This window comes from Cynocephalus volans, chromosome 14 (genome assembly GCF_027409185.1).
Source record: "Cynocephalus volans isolate mCynVol1 chromosome 14, mCynVol1.pri, whole genome shotgun sequence".
Classification (NCBI taxonomy): Eukaryota; Metazoa; Chordata; class Mammalia; order Dermoptera; family Cynocephalidae; genus Cynocephalus; species Cynocephalus volans.
The window spans coordinates 57,626,997-57,650,160 of NC_084473.1; the positions used below are offsets into that span (position 1 = coordinate 57,626,997).

General features: G+C 34.9%; 1 protein-coding gene across 1 annotated transcript in view; it reads left to right on the forward strand.

The window, feature by feature from the left end:
- Positions 1 to 23,164, forward strand: part of SANBR (SANT and BTB domain regulator of CSR) — a 57,697-nt gene that overhangs the window by 21,719 nt on the left and 12,814 nt on the right. The window contains exons 9-12 of the mRNA XM_063078568.1: positions 961 to 1,047; positions 1,157 to 1,267; positions 3,253 to 3,376; positions 8,543 to 8,695. Coding sequence (XP_062934638.1) covers positions 961 to 1,047; positions 1,157 to 1,267; positions 3,253 to 3,376; positions 8,543 to 8,695 — 475 coding nt within the window. The remainder of the gene's footprint in view (positions 1 to 960; positions 1,048 to 1,156; positions 1,268 to 3,252; positions 3,377 to 8,542; positions 8,696 to 23,164) is intronic.

Below are 23,164 nucleotides of genomic sequence, written 5' to 3' on the forward strand. Positions count from 1 at the left end.
AAAGGTAAAAGGAAAGGTTTCAAAAGGAGGAAATGATTAAGTGACCAAATGTGTGGAATGCTGCTATCATGTAGAGTAAGATGGGGACAGAAATGTGATCAGTTGGATTTAGAAAACTTTTTTCCAGATGTTTTGCTCTGTGTGATAGCTGAAAAATTTTGCGGTAGCTGTTAGGGATAGATAGGCTCAAGAGAGGATTTTTTAAAAGAAGGTAGATACTAGATTATGTTTATATGGTGATCAGGACGATCCATTAGAGAGGAAGAAATAAATAATGCAGGGGATTATCCAAGAATTTAGTCCTTAAGGGGAATGAGGCAGAGAGGAATTAGCCAAGGGCTAAATACTTGAAAACAGTGGAATCCTAAATCTAGATTTGGCCTTTAATAGCAGCAGACATTTACACAGTGAAAATGGGGACAGTCAGGACATACATTTGGAATTAATGACATACTTATAAGACTTCAAGTTCAGTTATATTATGCATAATAATAAAGTAGTTAACATTTACTGAATGCTTAACACTATGCCTGGCACTCTTTAAAAACATATTATTTAACACCTATGAAACCTGATTAGTTTGGAATTTATTAACCACATTTTGTAGATGAGAAAACAAGTTTTAGAGAGGTTAAGTTGGCAAAGATCCTCTACCTAGTTATTGGTAGACACAGATTGTTAAATTCTCAAAATCTTAAATTTTGAATATTCTAATAACAAAGGACTGAAAGAAAGGTAGATATCCATCAATCTTTTTTTTTCTTGTGAAAATAGATTCTTGATGTTCTCATTAGTGATTTATTTACTTAGAACACCAAAAATGTATTATAAACTCCCAAAGAGAATCTAAGGATTTATTAATCTTATTTTACACATGTACACATAGTGTTTATTTTCATCACTATAAAGTAACTTTAGTAAATATAGAAAATTAATGTGTTGGTCATTTGTTGTTAACAGTAAACTTTTTTGTAAGAAGATTGAGAGACTGTTTGATCCTGAGTACTTGAATCCAGATTCTCGGAGTAATGCAGCAACATTATATAGGTAAGGTAATGTGTTTTTCCTTTGATGTGCTGTATGATGCAGCTATATTTTTTAATGACTACATTTTAAATTTCTTTTCGATGTTTTTTGTATCATCCTTGTGTTACAGATGCTGTTTGTGTAAGAAACTTTTAACAAAAGAAACAGAAAGAAGAATTCCTTGCATTCCTGGAAAAATTAATGTAGATCGACATGGAAATATTATCTATATACACATAAGGTGTAGTGAAGATAAAATACAGCTTTTTAATGTGAATTTCTAGTGTGTTTATAAAAGTGTAATTACTTTTATAAGCTTAGGATAACATCTTTTCTACATCTTTGATCCAATTTTGATTTAGAAAGATGGTACTTTCAAAACAAAGTTGTTGTAAAAGCTACATTTTATTTACTGGGTAAAATTTCATAATGTCTTTAAATTTTAATATGATAAAAATAATTGAATATTAATCTTGAAAAATATTCTGGTCACTGCCATTAAATTTATTTTCACTAACAGATTTTAGTTTTCTATATAAATGTTATATTGAATTTTATAAGAGAATCAAATTACTTTCAGTTGAATTTTGGTGAGGAAAATTGTCTTTACAATGGGATTTTTCATAATCTATTTATTCTTCATACTTTGTTAGTATTCCATTAATACATATTTCACTAATACATAATACATATTCCTCTTTATGTTCAAAACAAGTTCTCATTCTGAGTTGGGGGAAGAGTGTTGTAAATTGGTATGTCACAGGAAAACAAACTTCAAAATGTTTGTATTCTTTGGTAACATTCTACTACTAGGAATTTATCCAAAGAGATAATGTTGAATTTGTGAAAGCATTTAACAAAGACATTTATACTAAGTAGCCAAGAAAAAAGTAAATACGCAAATGATTAAACGAACTAATATATGTTCATACAATAGTATATCTATATAAAACACATCTAATCAGTTCTTAATGTGCAGCCTTTAAGAATAATGTAAAAGAATGCATACTTATATAGAAAGTTATTAGTGGTAAATTAAGTGAAAAAAATAGGATATAAAGCAAAACTTAGACACACATTCACTAAATGTTAATTTTCAGTGATAGTATTATGGACGGTTTTAATTTTCTTTTTTACTTGTTCTATATTAAAGAAAAAACCTACAATGTTATATTTCATATTTTAAACATTAAAACAAATACAGGGCAACACTTAATTTTATTCTAGTAATAATAACACAATCAACTTTAAAATGATTTATTTTCCTCTCAGTACAATAATCTGGCAATCTTCATTGGTTGTTTTAAGCGTCTGGAATTTTATACTTTTTTTGTCTTTGAGATTTGATTCATTTTTTGAAAATTCCTTCCTTCCTGACAATAACAGCTATTAATAGTAGTATGTGAAAAAAGTAATTGATGTTAACTTCAACACTGATTTTTGTTGTTTTATTCAAAATATTTTCTTATAAGTCAACAATCAGTGCACACATTTTATCCTTTTTTTTTGGTGGCTGGCCAGTATAGATGCACACATTTTAAAAATTGTCTTTAAATAACTTTCAAGACAGATGTGCCTATGTAATTTGTAATAAAATGATGGCATTTTTGTTATTTGTTGAATTAAGCACAAAAATAGCAAAAGTTAGAAAAAATTAAAATAGTAACTTAAAAAGAATAAGAACTTGAGTTACATGTGACCATAGCAAATATGGCTTAAGCCTTTGCTATTTTTAAACTGTGTATTATTTAATCTAAAAATGTGTATTACTACAACCTGGTGGTATATTCTATACTACTCAATTATTAGAAAATTCTGTTTGAAAATAATGTAAGAAACTAGTATATTAATGAAATGTTTAAAATCACCAATAATTAATAACAACTTGTCTTACAACATATAAACAGTTAGAATAAAGATTCCATTTAACAATACATCAATACATGCCTAAGTTCCAAGTGTTGGCATACTCAAACTATATTTAATTTATAATCCTTTATCTAGCTTGGCAAAATAATTTAGCATTCAACATTTCATACCTCTTTCTGTTATCCACAGAATAAACAAACTCCCAAATGAAATTTTATCTACCTTTCAGTGTAGTTCATGCCATATCCATCATTTGAGGAACATTCTTGGAAATAAACCACAAATTTAAAAACATCTGTTTAAAGCACATTGTCTATATTGCTTGCTTGAAAAATAATATAAGAACTCTTTCCCCAGAGATAAAACTTGGGATGTTCATGAGTATTTGAACAGTCTTTTTGAAGAATTAAAATCTTGGAGAGATGTATATTGGCGTTTGTGGGGAACGATCAACTGGCTGACTTGTTCAAGATGTTATCAGGTGAATTTTGTTTTTTAAATATCCTTCTCTGCAAACATTGAGAGCAACATTCTTTTGACCCATGCTGTTTAATTAGTGTGTTTGGATGTGTTTGTATAATATCTAACATCTTTTTAAAGAAAATAGTGGCAAAAGCAATGGTACTGTTACTGTTAAACATTGCTTGCAGCTGGCTTCATTTCTCTTGCCATGTTTCTTCTTCCTCTTTTTTGTTTTCATTCCTGAAACAATCAATGCCTTGCTGAATTTTTAGGAAAGCAACAGGTTTTAAGTGATGAAATTCATTTTTTCAATGGAAAAAAAGTACAGAATTCTTATTGCCTTTATTTCCATCCAAACTGTTTCTCTGTTGGCCCATCCATCTCTACAGAAATTCAGAAACACCTTTACAAATAGGATGTTATTGGTTTGTGCACTTTTTGTTATAACAGTTGTGTTCCCAAAAAGCTTTTGTTCATTTTTTATAAATGAAGACTATGATAAAAGGATAAGAAAGCTTACTATTTTAACAGTAAATCCTTTTATGGAATCAGTGCATCTTTATAAATCATAGTCATTCCAAATTAATCTTATGTATGTTTTCTATGTACAATTCTAGAATTTTCTACCTTCAGTTTTTTATGAATTCTCATGGAAGTAGAGCGTAAAATAGTAAGGTGGGCAGGGGAGGTGGATACAAAATAGTACAGAGAGAGGAAGAATGGGATTTATTGTTCTATAGTAATACAGGGAGACTATAGTTAATAAAGTGCTGTATATCTTTGAATAGCTAGTCAAGATGATGTTGAATGTCTCTAACACAAAGAAGTGACAAATGTTTGAGGTGATGTATATATGAAGCACCCTGATACGATCACTACACACAATATGAATATACTCAAATATCATATTGTGCTTCTTAAATGTATATAATTATCATGGGTCAGTTAAGAAAAATATATTAAAAAGAGAGGGAAAAAAGAGAAATAGAGAGTAGAATAATGGTTACCAGACACAGGGAAAAGGAAGTGTGCAAAGGAGGACTGGGGAAAGGTTGGAAGGCTGATACAAAGTTATAAAATTACAGATAGAAGAATAAGTTCTGGTGCCTTTAGGGTGACAATAGCTAATAATATTGTATTGTATATTTCAAGATAGCCAGAAAGAGGATCTTGAATGTTATAACCACAAAGAAATGATAAATGTTGAGGTGATAGATATGGTAACTATTACGATTAGATCATTATACAATATATACATGTATTGAAACAACAAATTGTACCCCATAAACATGCCAGTGAAAAAAATAAATTTTTTAAAAAACTATGAATCCCTAAAGTTCTTCTCTCTCTAGTAATTTTCCTCTCTCACTTGGGTAATTTTCAGTAGAGAGAAGGAAGAGCAGCTTACCAAAACCATCAAAGTGGGGTTTCAAACTGTGTGAGATTCCACCCAGTGGGTACCCTATGTTCCCATAATTTTTTAAAATCCAGTTTTTTGAAGTATAATTTACATACCATAAAATTCATCCTTTTTGTGAGGTTTGACAAATGTATATAGTCATGTAACTGCCACCACAATCAATGCATAAAACATTTTTATCATCCTAAAATATTCCATTGGGCCCCCTTTTAATTAATTCCTTCTCCCACCCCATCTTCTGGCAATCACTGATCTATCTTCTGTCACTATAGTTTTGCCTTTTCCAGAATTTCTTATAAACAGAATCATATAGTGTTTAGCTTTTTGAATCTAGCTTCTTTCACTTAGCAAAATGTATGTAAAATTTATCCATGTTGTTTCATGTACCAGTTTGCTCTTTTTTATTGCTAACTAATAGTTCACTGTATGAATATATCACGGTATGTTTATCCAGTCACCAGCTGAAGAACATTTGTAGTGTTTCTAGTTTGGGGCCTTTATGAAGAAAGCTGCTATAAACATTTCCATACAGGTTTTTATGTGAACATGGGTTTTATTTCTCTTGGGTAATTACCTAGTAATAAGATTGCTGGGTTGCACAGTAAAGTTTAACATTTACCATTCCTGAAAGTTTACCAAAGTTCCTGAATTTTTTGCATTCCTACCAGCTATGTATGAGACTTCTAGTTGCTCCACATTTCAGTAGCAATTGATATTGTCAGGTTTGAGTTTTTTTGTATATGTAATAGCTATTTAGCAGTCCTCCCTACAATTTTAGTATCACTTATAAAAAGGATATCAAACTTTTTTTATATAAAAGTCATTTTTATTTTTTTAATTTATATTTTTATTTTACTTCTCAATATACTTTGTAGTTGATTTTCATGCCCCTTTACCCATTCCTCTCCACCCCCTTCTCTTCCCCTGACATCATATCTGTTCACTTGACTTAAATAATTCAAGGAATTTTTGTGGCTACAAGATATCAAACTTCTAAAACCAGTTTAGCATGAGAGTATACACCTTTAAGTTATCAGACTAAAAATTTTTAAATTAGAAACCATTATTTGAAAATCATAATTGAAATTAACAACAGAAAATTCTGAGTTATAGACTATACTTTCTTGCTTTTGTGTTCAAGACCAGTGCTTAGAATTGCTTATTTTGTTATTTTCTTTGAATTATTTTACCAAATTATAAACATTCTGAAACCTATTAATTTTATGATTAAACCTTGACAAGTTTTTTTAACCAGTGATTCAAAGTTTTCATTAATATAGATGCTAAATATTTACCTTTTAAAAATACTCAAGAATGAAGCAAATGAGGCAAAATTTTATTTCATTTTTCTCTGGAAAACTTTTTTTTTAAATAATTAATTTTTTTTTTAGTATTATTATTATTTTTTACATTCTAAGATGTTGTGGAGCAGTTGGGGGTAGGGGGAGAGGAGAAGGGAGGGGGGTAGGATGGAAGAAAGAGAAAGGGGGGACCTGATCGAGGCTCATGGCACCCCCCTCATTCCAGCAGGGGAGCCCATGGGGCTTCCAGCAGCAGCTCAGTCATGGCTTGGCTGGATGTGGACTTTGGGGGTGTGTGGCTGAGGCCCTCAGTGCCCCCCAATTCAGGAGCCCAGGGAGCTTCCTGCAGTGGCTTGATGGTCATCATTGGTATGGTTGCAGATGTTGGAATGGCATGGCTGAGACCCTTGGCCCCCCCCCACTCCAGCTTGGGAGCCCAGGGCACTTCCAACAGCAGCCTGATGTTCATTGCTGGACAGGATGTGGATGACAGGGATGTGTGGCTAAGGCCTTCAGCCCCCGACCACCCCAGCTCGGGAGCCCGGGGCACTTCCAGCAGGAGCCTGGGGCACTTCCACCGGCAACCGGGTGGTCATCACTGGGCTGGATGCAGATGTCAGGGAGACGTGGCTGAGGCCCTTGGCCCCCCACTTCCCCGGCTAGGGGTACTGGTGTGATTCCACTGGCAGCTCAGTGGTCGTCACTGGGCTTGATGCAGATATCAGGGGGTATGACTGAGGCCCTCAGCCCCCCACTACTCCAGCTCAGGAGTCCAAGTTGCTTCCAGCAGTGGCCTAATCGTCATTCCTGGGATGGATGCAGATGTCAGAGGGGGCATGGCTGAGGCCCTTGGTCCCCCACCAGTCCCGTTTGAGAGCCTGGGGCACATCCTGTGGTGGCCTGGTGGTCATCACTGGGCTGGATGTGGATGGCAGGGGTGTGTGGCTGAGGCCCTCGGCCCTCCCCCATCCTGGCTTGGGAGCCAGAGGGGCTTTCCGTTCCTTCTAGGTTTTATAGGTGTTCTTTGGTAGTGTTAGACCTTTACTGTTTAATATCAGAACTTTGTCTCTGATCTGTGGATTTTTTGTTTTTTCTTTCAGTTCCGTGTTGGATTATTCTCTGTTCCCACCACTTAAACTCTGCACTGAAAGTAATTTGTTGTCCTTCACTTACTTCTAAAATGGGGGAAGTTTCTGTGGGAACCAGCACTTGAGCCCTGTGTTTGAGCTAAATTGCTACTTTGCTGCCGATTCCCTAGGGAAGGCTTTTTGTGCAGCTCAGGTTTGAGTTGTTGGCCTTGTAAGCACTTCTGGGTCTTGTGAGGTCTGGTACACCTGGGTTGTGTGGAAACTCTGGTCTGGGCCTGAGTCTTTTCAGCAAACTGCACCCCCTGCAGTTCTGTATTCCTGAGCAGTCTCCACTGAGTGGTCCTGCGCTGATTGGAGAGCATATCAGCTGTCCATGCTGCATGCCATGTTCCCACAGTGAGCTCGTGTCCCCCACGGCCCACACTCCAAACAATTCCCATGGGACGGAGCGTGTGCTGATCCATTGAGATGACTTATCAGCCTCTGAGTAACTCCTTTTTTCTGTTGTCTGTGGCCCCTCACTCCTATGTGGGTCCACAGGGACCCTGTCAGTGGTCTTGCTGGCCTGGGGGCCACCAAAGCCCTCTTCTCCCTTGCAGCCTCCAAGCAACTTCATATGAAGGGCACAGCTGCTTTTGCCAGCTCTTGCTCCGTGTACTTACCAGGGCCAGCCTTGAAATGGTCAGGGCTCAAATTGGTCAGAGTGATCCTTTCATTCTCTCATCATGGCTTCTCCTGCCTTTGTGAATTCCATAGGTCTCTCTTCCTCTTCCCCTGAGCTCTAATGGCCCCAGCTTGGCAGTTCATTGCTTTTTAATAGTGGTAAATTGGTTGATTGTGGGAAGGGGTTATGCCAGGTACCATCTATTCTACCATCTTGATCAGAAGTCTCTGGAAAATTTTTGGTGTGACTGCCCATTTGTAAAATTAAATATGCATCAAAATCAATTTAATTCATCTGAATTTTAAGTAAAGTGATTTTGTTTTTTGCTTTTCAGTAGCTTTATGGAGGTACAATTACATGCCATAAAATTCACTTATTTTAACTGTACAATTCACTAGTTTTTAGTAAATTTTACAGAGTTGTACATCACCACCATCCAATTTTTGTACATTTCCATCACCCCAGATCCTTTATGCTTATTTGCTGCCACTCCCTATTATAAAATCCAATCCCTGGAAACTACTAATCTACTTTGACTATCTATAGATCATCCTTTTCTGTACATTTCACATAAATGGAACATGCAATATGTGGTCTTGAGTAAAGTATATTTTTGAGATGTATAATTTTATTGTGGGAACAATAATTATTATATATTTCTTTTATTCAATATATTTTATTATTCAGTAATTCATGTATTTCTTTTATTCAGGCTTTTCTCTGTATTGAATTTTCGCATTGTCAGTACCACTCAGAAACAGTAGTTTACCCTACCACAGCAAGTTCATTGAATACTGTTGGCACTGGAATTTATCCCTGCTGTAACCAAAAGGTTCTTCGGTTTGATCCCACTCAGCTTACAAAGGTAAATTTTGAATGATGCCCTTTTGTATTTACAGCACTCACTAGTACTTTTTATTTAAATCCTTTTCCCTTTTATTGTTTTTAAAGTATATAAGTAATACATTCATGTAAAAAAGACTTTAAAAAATACTTAAATAAGTACAGTGAAAAGTAGAAGTCCCTGATTCTACTCCTCTCACTTGATCTCTTCTTAGAGGTAACCACAGTTAATAGTTCCCTTTCAGACTTCATTTTATACATTTCAGGCACAAATTATATGCAGTTTTTTGTGTAGGAAATGGAGGCATGCTATTCACATTATTCTGTAATTTGCCTTTTTTGCTCAACAATATACCTTGGGTTATCTTTCTGTGTCATTTTATTTAACTGCTGTGTTATATTCCAAGCTGTGCATATATCACAATTTATTTAACCATTCTCCTAGTGGTGAATATTTAGGTTGTTTCCAGATTGATAGTATTACAGTGTTGCAATGAACATCCTTGCATATATATCTTGGTGCAATATGTGCGTGTTGTTATACGTGAGATTCATTGATCACTAACACTTTTTTTAAGTTTTAGGTAGATTTTTTGCATGCAAATTAATTAAATTTAAATGTAATTAAATTTCACATGTGGATAAAAGGAATCAAAAGCTCTTTCTCATTCTCATCCATACAAAAATATTTATAAAGCATCACACACTTTGCAAGGCAGAGGGTAGCATGTAAAATTAGATAATTTCCATGGAGCTGACACTTCAGACAGTAGTAAAAAAAGGAAGAAAAAAAAAAAGACACACAAAGAAATGTTTGAAGACGTATCTGGGGCCCTAAATGTCTGTGATAGGTTTGTATGACCTGGCCACTGAAGTCAAGGAAATCCTCAAAAGAGTTGACATTTGATTGAGATCTGAAGGATAGGTAGGAGAACATGAGGCAAAGAGAAAGGGAAGAGCATTCCAATCAACAGCAAGGCCAAGAGGAACAAAATTAAGTAAAAGAGACTGAAAGAAAACATGCATAGTTCAAGACAGAGCTAGAATGGTAAGTAGGTGTCAGACCATGCAGGGGCAGGACCTTGTAGGTCATGTTAAGAGTTTTTCCTTTATCTTAGGTTTTGTAAATATCAGTGTATCACAATGTGGAGAATGTCTTGGGGAGAAGTCAACTACAAAAGGAAGTTATCACAGTAGTCTTTAAGAGAGATGCTGTAGCTTGGACCAGGGTAGAGGAGATGAAGAGAAGTGGATAAATTAAATATTTAGGAAATAGAACTGAAATGACTTCATGGATTGTATCACAGAGAGAGAGGGAGAAGTCAAGGATGACTCAGTTTCTTGCTCATGCTACTTAATAGCTGGTGATGGAAACAGCAGGCAAGAGTCAGGTTTAAAGAGAGGCTGTTTTGAATATTTTAATCTGGAAGTGCTTTGTGAGATAACCAGGCAGAGGCTGTTAGATAGATGGATTTTGAGGCTCAGAAAAGTGCCTAGGCTGGAGATAATAATTTGTAAGTCTTCTTGCAAATAAGTGATAATTAAAGCTAGCAGGTATAGGTGAACGTAAGAAGAGCAGAGGGCCTAGGATGGAGCCTAAAGAAAGTTCAGCATTTAATGGCTGCATAGAGAAGCATGAACCTGCAAAGGAGAGGATCAAGAGCAGCCAAAATAACTGGAAGAAAACCAAGATGTTGTCATGAAAGCCAAGGGAGTAGTATCTAAAGAAAGAGAAGGTAGTCTGCAGTGCCAAATACTGCTAAGAGGTCAAGTAAAATTATGGAAGAAATGTGTCTTTTGACCTTGGTAACCTGGAATTCATAGGTGTGAAGAGCTGTTGTAGTGGCGTTCTGGATCCAAAAGCCAGGTTGGTATGGATGGAGAAGCGAGTGGGAGATGAACGAGTGGAGACAGTGTAAATAACAACTCTTTGGGGAAATTTGAAAAAGGCAGGAGATAGGTCAGTGTATTAGTCTGTTTTGTGTTGCTTATAACAAAATACACAAAACTGGGTGATTTATAAAGAAAATGAAATTTATCGCTTACAGTTTCTGAGGCTGGGAAGTCCAAAGTCCATCTGGTGGTGGCAACAGTGACCCAGGGTCTCACATTGCAAGATGGTGGAAGCAGCGAGAGCAGAGAGAGAGAGAGAGACAGATTCTCCTCTTCTTTTAAAGCCCTCTGAGCCACGCCCCTGACCACCATTTTTAATCCATTCACTATGGCATGGTCCTACAATCCAATCACCTCTTCAAGGCCTCACTTTACAATTACCATAATAGGATTTCCCACCCTCTTAACAGTCACAGTGGGGGCTAAGTTCCTAATATGTAAAACTTGGGGGACACAACTCAAGCTTCACGGAGTTTTGGGGGGACATAATTCAATCCACTACAGTCAGTATAGGCTATGGGCATTTGTTTATTGTTTCTGTTTTCTTTTTTTCCCTAAAAATTTTATTTATTTATTTACTTTTGATTATACATATTTATGGGTTACAGAGTTGACTGTCAGTATTTGTACACAGTATGTGATGATCAAATCAATACTATTAGCATGTTTGTCATTACAAACCTTAATTACTCTTTGTGTCCCTTGCTCAATTGCTCCCTAACCTCACTCCCCCTTTTCCACCTCTAGTAACTATAGGTCTGTTCTCTCCTTCTGAAAGTTTAACATTTTATTGTGGTCCGTCTCTTTCTTTTCTTTTCTTTCTTTCATTTGTTCATTCATTTGGTTGGTTGTTCTTTCTTTTGTTCTTTCTTTCCTACCTGTTTTCTTTTTTAAGCCAATCAAATTTAGCAGTTGGGGGTTGTATACCAACTTTAGTGACACTAATATTAATAAATTCTTATAACCCACTACCATCAGACCAGCTGTTTCTGCTTTGTTTTGAAGAGAGAGACCTTTTTAAAAGCCAGTGGAAAGAATCCAATTGAGAAGGAGAGGTTGACAATGTAAGTTTTGTGAAGAGGCAGGTAGGGTGGGATTTTAAGAATAAGTGGCATTATTAGTTTAGATAGAAGCTCCTCTATTATAACATGAGAGAAGAATAGGATGGTTTCAGATATTAGTAAAACTGGGACTTTGTCATTTAGATGATAACTTGTTCCAATTTTATGGCTTTTCTGTTCTCTACAATATAGAAGATAAAGCCATCTGCTATGAATGAGGGGGAAAAAGAAGGCTTCCAAGGTTTGAGGGAAGTATTGAAGGTTTGAAATAGACTTTTTGGAAAAATTGAGCTGGGGGGTTTGCTAGGTAGATATGATGAAATTTAGGGTCAAGGAATTTGGGGTATTGGCATGAATGTTACTGAAATGATGGATCATGGAATTTATGCTGGATAGGGAGGTTTGTCATATTTGCAATCAATTACTAACTTGATTTGTAAGAAATTTTATTGGTGAGGTAATAGGTTATCCATTTAATGTTCATATTTAAAGTTTCTGAAGGGCCGACCCATGGCTTACGTGGGAGAGTGTGGTGCTGATAACACTGGGGCCACAGGTTCGGATCCTATATAGGGATGGCTGGTTAGCTCACTTGGGAGAGCGTGGTGCTGACAATGCCAGGTCAAGAGTTAAGATCCCCTTGCTGGTCATCTTTTTAAAAAAAAGAAAAAATAAATAAACAACTAAAGTTTCTGGTAGAATTTTTTTCAACGTTATTTTTGTGGGGTACAGTGTGTTGGTTCAATATATGCATGTACTGCACAACAATTCACTTAGGGTAGAGAGTATAGTCTTGACCTGTTAGTCCCCCCCTTCTCCTCCTCCCTCACCCCCCTTCCCTCCCAGTCTCTGGTAACCATTATTCTACTCTCTCCTTCTATGAGAACCAATTTTGTTTTGTTTTACTTTAGATTCTGCATATGAGTGAGATCATGCAATATTTGTCTTTCTGTGCCTGACTTACTTCACTTGACACGATGGTTTCCAGTTCCATCCAGGTTGCTGCAAATGATAGGATATCATTTTTTTTTTTCTAAATTTTTGTTGAGTCAATTGATTATATATATTTTGGAGGTCCAACGTTGACCTCTGTTGATCAAATCAATATTACTAGCATATATATTGTTACAAATCATACTTATTTATGCCCCTTGTCCAATCTCTCCCCATCCCTCTCTAATTCCCCTAGATTTCTTCTCTACTTCTGAAAGGGTAATCATTACTCTGTTGATTTGCTGCCTAGATGATCTGTCCAATGCTGAGAGGTATGTTCGGGTCCCCCAATATTATCGTAGAGCAGATGTTTCTTTTGTCACTCTGGAATGAGCTTTGTGGAGAGAGACATCCTCTTCTTTTCTTTGGTCTCTACTGGTGACTCTCCTTGTGTCAATGCACTCCAGTAGCTGGCAGACCATGTACACGGTGGTTGTGGTATCTAGCTACTTTTGTGGCAGCCATGGTTATTGTGGTGGCTGTGGTGGGCCACCCACACGGAGGTGATGTTTTTGCCATGCTCCTTACCTAGTTGTTGGTGGTGATGGCAGTGTGCCTGGTTGTGGGAGGGGGTCCAGTCCCTGGCTCCAACCTCAGGACCGCAGGCAGGCCCTGTGGCACTGGTGGTGTTCCTGGTTGTCCCTCCTTTCTGGCTTACTAGCCCAGGGGACGTCCAGGCCTTCCAGGGGTTATAGGTGTTTTTTGGTGAAATGAGACCTTTACTAGTTAATAACAAACTTTGTCTCTGGTTGTGGTTACTCTGTTTTTTCTTTCAGTTCTGTGTTGGATTATTTGCTGTTCCCACCACTTAAACTCTGCACTGGATCTAATTGGTTGTCCTTTGCTTACTTCTAACGTGGGGGAACTTCCTGTGGGGACTAGGACTTGAGCTGTGTGGTTAGGCGAAATTGCTGCTTTGCTGCTGACTCGCTAAGGAAGGCTTTTTGTGTAGGTTAGGTTTTAATGGTCAACTTTATAGGACTTCTGGGTTTAGTGAAATCCAGTGCACCTAGGTTGTGTAGAAACACTGGTCTGGGCCCAAGTCTTTTCATCAAACTGCACCCCATGCAATTCTGTGTTCCTGACCAGTCTCCTCTATCTGGTCCTACACTGACTGGGGGGCAGATCAGCTGTCCTTGCTGTGGTTTTGATATTTATTACCCTGATGATTAGTGATTTTGAGCATTTTTTCGTATACTTGTTGGCCATTTGTATGTCTTCTTTCAAGAATATCTATTCAGGTTCTTTGCCCATTTTTTAATTGGGTTATTTGGGGATTTTTGCTTTTGAGTTGTTTGAGTTCCTTATATATTCTGATATTAGCCCCTTGTCTAATGTGTAGTTTGCAAACACTTTCTCCCATTCTGTAGGTTGTCTCTTCACTTTGCTGATAATGTCCCTTGCTGTGCAGAAGCTTTTTGGTTTGATATAGTCCAGTTTGTGTTTTTTTACTTTAGTTGCCTGTGCTTTGTGGTCTCTTTCAAAAAAGCCCTGTCCTCTCTCATTTCATGGAGCATTTCCTCTATGTTTTTTTCTAGTACTTTCATAGTTTTATAACTTAAATTTAGGTCTTTAAATCATTTTGAGTTGATTTTTGTGTTTGGCAAGAGATGAGGGTCTAGTTTCAATCTTCTGCATGTGGATATTCAGTTTCCCAGCACCATTTTTTGAAGAGACTGTCCTTTCTCCACTGTATATTCTTGGTACCTTTGTCAAAAATCAGTTGGCTATAAGTGTATGGGTTTGTTTCTGGGCTCTCTATTTATCTGTTTTTATGCCAGTACCATGCTGTTTTGGTTACAATAGCTTTGTGGTATAGTTTGAGGTCAGGAAGTGTGATGCCTCCAACTTTGTTCTTTTCATTCAACATTGTTTCAACTATATGGGGTATTTTGTGGTTCCAAACAAATTTTAAGATCATGTTTTCTATCTCTGATGAATGTCAATGGTATTTTGATAGGGATTGCATTGAATGTGTAGATTGCTTTGAGTAATATGGACATTTTTATATTTTTAATTCTTCCAACCCATGAACATGAGATATATTTCCATTTATTTTTGTGTCCTCTTCAGTTTTTTTTCACCAATGTTTTATAGTTTTCATTGCAGAGGTCTTTACCTCCTTGGTTAAGTTTACTCCTAGGTATTTCAGTTTTTGTTAGCTGTTGTAAATGGGATTACTTTCTTGATTTCTTCTTCTGGTGTTTCATTATTGACATATGGGAAAGCTAATGATTTCTGTGTATTGATTTTGTATCCTGCCACTATACTGAATTCATTTTAGTTCTAGTAATTTTTGTGGAGTCTTTAGGGCTCTTTATCTATGGGATCATGTCATCTACAAATAGGGATAGTTTGACTTCCTCCTTTTCAATTTGGATGCCCTTTATTGCTTTCTCTTGCCTTATTGTGCTGGCTAGAACTTCCAGCACTATGCTGAATAAGAGTGGGGAAAATGGGCATCCTTGTCTTGTTCCAGATCTTAGAGGAAAAGCGTCTAATTTTTGTTCATTCAGAATGATACTAGCTGTGGTTTGTTGTATATGTCCTTTATTTTGTTGAGGTACATTCCCTCTATACCTAGTTTGTGGAGTGTTTTTATTATGAAGGGGTATTGGATTTTATCAAGTGCTTTTTCTGCTTCTGTTATTTAATCATATGGTTTTTTCCTTTCATTCTTTTGATGTGATATAACACATTTATTGACTTGTGTATGTTGAACCATCCTTGCATCCCTGAGAAGAATCCCACTTGATCATGGTGAATGATCTTTTCAATGTCTTGTTGGATTCTGTTTTCCAATAGTTTGTTGAGGATCTTTGCATATGTGTTCATTAGGGATATTGGTCTGTAGTGTTTTTTGTTTTTGTGTTTTGTTGTTTGTTTTTATAGTATCTTTTTCCAGTTTTGGTATACGTTTAATTTTGGCCTCATAGAATGAGTTTGGAAGTATTCCCTCCTCTTCAATTTTTTGGAAGAGTTTGAGAAAAATTAATATTAGATATCTTTTAAATGTTTGGTAAAATTCAGTAGTTAAGCCATCTGGTCTTGGGGTTTTCTTCACTGGGAATCTTTTTATTACTGCTTCAATTTCATTACTGGTTATTGGTCTGTTTAGGTTTTCTAGTTCTTCATGATTCCACCTTGGTAAGTTGTATGTGTCCAGGAGTTTATCCATTTCTTCTAGATTTTCCAGTTTGTCTCATATAGTTAATTGTTTTTAGTAGTCTCTTATGATGTTTTGTATTTTTGTGGTGTTGTGGTATCAGTTGTAATGTCTCCATTTTCATGTTTTATTTTATTTATTTGAATGTTCTCTCTTTTTTCTTTGTTAGTCTCACTTAAATGTTTATTTTATTTTTTAAAAAGCCCAACTATTTGTTTCATAGATCTTTTGTATTGTTTTTTTAATCTCTAATTCATTTCTTTTTGCTCTGACCTTTGTTATTTCTCTGCTTCTACTGATTTAGAGTTGTGTTATTCTTGTTTTTCTAATTCCTTAAGTTTGTTTATTTGAAGTCTTTCTTCTTTTTTGGCATTTATTGCTATAAACTTCTCTCTTAGAACTGCTTTTGCTATATCCCATAAGTTCTGGTATGTTGTGTTTTCATTTTCACTTGCCTCCAGGAATTTTTTAATTTCCTTTTTGATTTCTTCTTTGAACTATTTGTTGTTTAGGAGCATATTGTCTGATTTCCATGTATTTGTATGGTTTTTTGTGTCCCTTTTGTTGTTTTCTAGTTTTATTCCATTGTGGTTGGACAAGGTAGTTGATACTATTTTTTTGTTGTTGTTGTTGAGGCTTGTTTTGTGACCTAACATATTATCTATTCTAGAAAATGTTCCATGTGTTGCTGAGAATATGTATTCTGAGAAGTTGGATGAAATGTACTATATATGTCCATTAGTTCTCCAGCATAAAGTAGAGATTAATTCTGATGTTTCCTGGTTAATTTTCTGTCCGGGTGACCTTGTCCTTTGCTGAAAGTGGGGTATTAGAGTCCCAACCATAATCGTGTGAGAAGGTCTAGCTTTTTGATTGGATTACCAATAGAAGAGAAAGAGAATGAATCAGGGCAGCATTTGAAAAGATAATGGCTAAGACTTATTGAGAATTATTGAAAGATATTAATTTATAGGTTGAAGAATTCAGGCGGTTCTCAATAAGATAATAAAAACTCCATATGTATACATATCAGTGAAACTGCACAAAAAAAAAAACAAAAAAAAACCCGAAGAGAACCTTTTAAAAGCAGCCTGAGGAAAAAAGTATAGAATCCCTTTAAAACGTCAGTAATTAGACAGGGTTTGTATCTCAGCAGTAGCAATGGAAGCCAGAATATAGTCCACAAGGTCTTCAGTGTGCCAAAAAGCATAACAATCTGGAAACCCGTGCTTTCCTTAAATATTCTTTATGAATGAAGGCAAAATAAAGATGTTCTTAGATAAACAAAAATTGAGGGAATTTGCAAGCAGCAAACAGCTTTAAAGGAAATACTAGAGGATATTCTTAAGATATAGGAAGGAATGAAGGACAAAGAAAGAAACTAATACGTTGGTAAATCTAAATGAATAATGATGGAAATGCTTTGTGGGTTTGTGGCTGTGTGTTTGTAATAAATATATATCAATTATGCTAATGATATATGACATGTTTAAATACTTAATACATACTATTTATTTTAATGTATAATTTTAAAACTTGCAACAATAGCCTATAAGTCGTGAGGGTGGAGTTTAAACTGTTCTGCATTATCTGAAAGGGAGATCATTAACATTAGACTTTGATGAGTCAATGATACATGTTATAAGTTCTAGGGTAACCACGAAAATATAGAAGAATGTATAACTTCTAAGTGAATGTATGTGAGGGGAAGGAATGGAATGATAAAAAAATACAGAAGAAGAGAAAGAAGAATATCAAAGAGTACATAATCAGATGATAAATTTAAAACCAAATATATCAGTAATTACATTAAATGTGAATAGTTTAAATGTTCCAGTAAAAAGATGAAGAGTGTCAGAGTGTGATAGGGAATGAGAAACAAAATCCCACTGTATGTTGTTTCTAAGAGATATACCTAAAACTTAAGGATACAGAAAGATTTAAAGTAAAAGGAAAGAAAAAGATAAAGCATGCAACCACTAATCAAAAGAAAACAGATATGGCTTTGTTAATATCAAACCAAATAGATTTCAAGGCAAAAACAGCTAGAGGTAAAGAGGGTCATTTTATAATTACAAAGGTTAATTTACCAAGAAGATATGAGAATTCTAAATCATATGCACCTAAAAGCATGGCTTTAAAGTATACACTTTTATACAAAGCAAAGAATTGGATATCTACAAGAAGTAGAAAAATTGACATTGAGAGTGGGAGATTTTAACACACCTCTCTCAGTAATTGATAGACCAAGTTGACAAAAAAAAAAAAATCAGTAAGGATAAAGAAGATTGTGTAAATTGCATATGTCTGTTAGATCAAGTTTTTTTTAGATATAAACAGCTGCAGAATATGCATTATTTTCAAGCACAAATAAGGCATTTATAAAATTTAACCATGTGCTAGATGTGAAGTCTCAACACCTTTTAAAAGACTGAGATCATATTGAATATGTTCTTTGTCCACAAATGCATTCATGCTAGAAAGCAATATGAAAAAAGCCAGTGGATCAGGGAATAAGTCACTAGGGAAATTAGAAAAAATGTTTAAAGCCACATATCAAAAAATTGGGTGATATAACTAAAGTTTATAGCCTTAAATGCTTATAGCTTTAGATGCATGTATCAGGAAAGAAGAAAAGTTAAAAGTTAGTGAGCTATGTATCCATCTCAAGAAATAAGGAAAAAAAGCAATAAAATAAAATGAAGGGAAAAGGGAGTATAAATTAATAAAATAGAAAATAAACAGTAGAGAAAATCAAGAAAGCCAAAAGATTATTTTTTTAAAACTAGCTAACTCACTTCTATCAGCAAGAGAGAAGACACAAATACCAGTATCAGTAATATGAACAGAAAAATTCCTACAGATCATGCAAACATTAAAATGATAAAATGATATTATGAACAACTTTATGTCAATATGTTTGAAAATATAGATGACCTGGATGATTCCAAGAAAAAAGATTTTTACTGAAACTAACACAAGAAAAAATCTAAATCTAAATCTTAAATAAAGTGAATCAGTATAAAATATTTTTCCACAAAGAAAACTCTAGGTCCAGGTGCCTGCACCAGCAAATTCTACCAACTATTTAAGGAAGAAGTAATGCCAAACTTAGAAAAACTCTTAGAGGGAATGAAAAAAGTACATTTCTTCAATCATTTTGTGAAGCTAGTTTGATATGAAAACCTGACATCAACAAACAATATGAGAAAGTAAAATTAAAGGTCATTGTCACTCATAAATTTGGATGCAAAAATTATAAACAAAATATTAACCATCTAATTCAACAATATATACAAGGGATATTATCATGGCTATGTTGTGCTCACTTCCACGATGCAAAGTTGGTTTAACATTAATTTGCCACAATAATAGATTAAAGGGAAAAAATCATTTCCATAGGTCCAGAAAAGGCATTTTTTAAAACAACATTCTTTCAGGGTTAAAAACAAAAAGAAAAATTTTTAACAAAATTTAGAAATAAAAAGGAAATGCCATAATCCAATAAAGGATAGCTTATATAAAACTTACAGCAAATATCACACTTACTAGTGAAATGTAGAAAGCTTTGAGATTGAGAACACAATAAGGATGCCCATTGTCACCACACTTCTATTCAAATTGAACTGGAGGTCCTGGACAGTGAAGGAAAGAAAATAAAAAGAATAAGGATTGAAAAGGAAGAACAAAACTGTCATAATTTCCAGATGATATTGTGTACATAAAAAACGCCAAAGAATCTAAAGACTACAGATAAGTTGTTAGAATTATTAAGAATTTAGGAAGGTGGTTAATTAAAAATAATTTACAAAAATCAACTATATCGCTATAGACCAGAAAAGTTAGAAAATGAAATTTATACAAAGAACCTTTTACATTAGTCTGTAAAATATCAAGTACCTAGGAATGAATCTAACTAATGTGCAAGAACTCTGTATAGAAAACATAAAACATTATTGAGAGAAAGTAAAAAGAACTAAAAAGTGGATTGTTTTACCATGTTCATAGATTGGAAGACTCAGTATTGTAAAGATGTAAATGCTCCGCAAACTAACCCATACAGATCAATGCAATCTAAACAAATCTCAATCTCAATAAATATCCTAACACAATCCCAAAATTTGTATGGAATTACAAAAGGCCAAAACAGCCAAAACTAGCTACAAAATAGCCAAAACAATCTTAAGCAAAAATAACACAGCTGGAGGCATCAAACTAGCTGATTTTGAAATGTACGACAAAGTTATAGTAATCAAAACAGCATGGTACTGGCATAAAAACAGACACATAGACCAATGGATCAGAATAGAAAGCCTAGAAATAAATCCATGCATTTATGGCCAGTTGATTTTCTCTGAATACACCAAGAACACAATAGGGAAATGACAGTCTGTTTAATAAATTATGTTGGGAAAACTGGATATCCACATGCAGAAGAATGAAAGTGGACATTACCTCACGCCATATACAAAAATCAAATCAAAATGGCTTAAAGACTTAAATGTAAGACCTGAAACTGTAAAACTACTAGAAGAAAACATATGAGGAAAGCTCCATGACATTGGTCTGCGTGATGATTTATTTTTTTAATATGACCCCAAAAGCACAATCAACAAAAGCAAAAATAGATAAACAGGATTACATCAAACTAAAAAGCTTCTGCACAGCAAAGGAAACAATGGAATGAAGAGACAACCTATGGATTGCGAGAAAATATTTGCAAACTATACATGTGATAAGGGGTTAGTATACAAAATATGTAAGGAACTCTAACAACTCAAGAGAAAGAAAACAAAAAACCCGATTAAAAATGGGCAGAGTGGCCCTAGCCTGTGGCTCACTCGGGAGAGTGTGGTGCTGATAACACCAAGGCCACAGGTTCGGATCCCATATAGGGATGGCTGGTTTGCTCACTGGGTGAGCGTGGTGCTGACAACACCAAGTCAAGGGTTAAGATCCCCTTACCCGTCATCTTTTAAAAAAATTTAAATGGGCAGAGGATCTGAATAGATATTTCTTTAAAGAAGGCCTACAAATGGCCAACAGGTGTGTGAAAAATGATTAACATTACTAATCTTCAGGGAAATGCAGATTAAAACTGTAATGAGATATTGCCTCACACCTGTTAGAATAGTTATTATCAAAATGAAAAAAGATAAATGCTGGTGGGGATGTGGAGAAAAGGAAACCCTTGAACACTGTTCATGGGGATGTAAATTAGTAAAACCATTATGGAAAACAGTATGAAGTTTCCTCAAAAAATTAAAACTAGAACTACCATATTATCCGGCAATTCCACTACTAGGTATATATCCAAAGGAAATGAAATCAGTATGTTGAAAAAATATTTTTAAAAAAATCGTCTGTGCTCCCATGTTAATTGTAACATTATTCACAATCAGCAAGATGTGGAATCAATCTGTGCCCACCAATGGATGAATGGATGAAGAAAATGTAGTATACATACACAATGGAATATAATTCATCCTTTAAAAATGAAGGAAACTCCATTATTTATGACAACATGGATGAACCTGCAGGACATTATGTTATGAAATAAGCCAGGCACAGAAAGAAAATATCACATAATCTCACTAACATGCAGAATCAAAAAAAGTTGAACTCATAAAAGCAGAGAGAAGAATGGTGGTTACCAGGGGTGGACTGGGGTGATGTTGGTCAAAGGATACACAATTTCAGTTAGACAAGAGGACTAAGTTCAAGAGATTTATTGTACAACATGGTAGCTATAGTTAATAACAGTGTATTGGATACTTGAAAATTGCTAATGGAATAGATTTTAAATCTTCTCACCACAAAAAAAATGAGAACTGAGGAAATGGATATGTTAAATAGCTTGATTTAGCCATTCCACAATGTGTACATATTTCAAAACATCGTGTTGTACACCATAAAAATATACAATTTTTATTTGTCAATTAAAAATTAATTTAAAATAAAATTTTTAAAATTCCAATGGCTTTTTCTGGGAACTTTGCTAAGCTGCTTCTAGAATTTATACAGAAATACAGAGAGCCAAGAATAGCCAAGATACTCTCAAAGAAAACAAAGGTAGAAGGACTTGCTCCACCAGGTATCAGGATTATTACAAAGCTATGGTAATTAAGACAGGGTGATACTGGCAAAGTGTAGACATATGGACCAATAGAAGATAATAGAACACTCAGTAATACTCGTAGACCCACTTGAATACTTGACTGCAGCAAAAATGGTATTACAGAATAATGGGCAAAGAATGGACTTCCCAGTAAGAGGTACTGGGACACTGGGATATCCATATGGGGAGAAAAATGGAATTGCACTGTACCCCAAACTATTCACAAAAAAAGGCCCTATACATGAAAGGAAAACTAATAAAGCTATTAAAAGATAACACCATCAAGGAAGAGATAAACTCAAGTACACCAACTACATTAAATGTATTGATACTGAGGAGACAAACTCACCTCTGGGACAGAATATTGAAACTGAGGATAAACTCACAACACATATTCATAAAACTTTCATATTACGAATATAAATGTTTTATAAACTCCTAAAAATCAGTAAGGAAAAGACAGACAATAGGCATGTCACACAAGAAAATATTCAGCTATCTCGTGAGATCTGTGAGAGAGAACACAACCTCATTTGTAATTGGGGAAATGTAATTTAAAGCTACACTGAGATACCACTACACTCACCAGAATGACTAAAATTTAAAAGTCTGACCAAGTGTTAGCAAGGATGTGGAATATAATGGGCATTCTTATATAATGGCAATATGATTTGGTACACATGAGCACTTGTGCACCTGGAAACATATAAAAGAATGTTCATAGCACTATTGTTTGAAATAGCCCCATACTGGAAACAAACCATTCATCAACTGTAGAAGAGATAAACAGATGGTGTATATTTCATGCAACTGAATACTATACGAGTACATTAAAGCAAATGTTATTGTTACAGGTGGTTAATATGGTTGAATCATAAAAACATAATGTTGAAACAAAACAGCTGAGGAAAAACTAAAGTATAGTGTTTAGGGATGCATCCTTACATGGCAAATGATAAAGAGAAGGAAGCAATTGTCATAGAAGTCGGGATAGAGGTTGTCTTCTGGGAAGTGGAAGACAATTATGATTAGAAATGGCTGGTGTAGACTCCTGGAGTATTGGCAGTGTTATATTTCTTAATGTGAATGGTGGTTATATGGATATTCTTGGGTATTTGTTAAACTGTATACTAATGTTTCAATCTCTTTTCTGTATTAGGAGTATTTTTTCTTGAGAAAAAGTTGTAAAATAGTATATATACTGACATGACTAGGCAAAGAAGAACAAAAACATACAGTGATCTTTAAAGGAATGTTTCT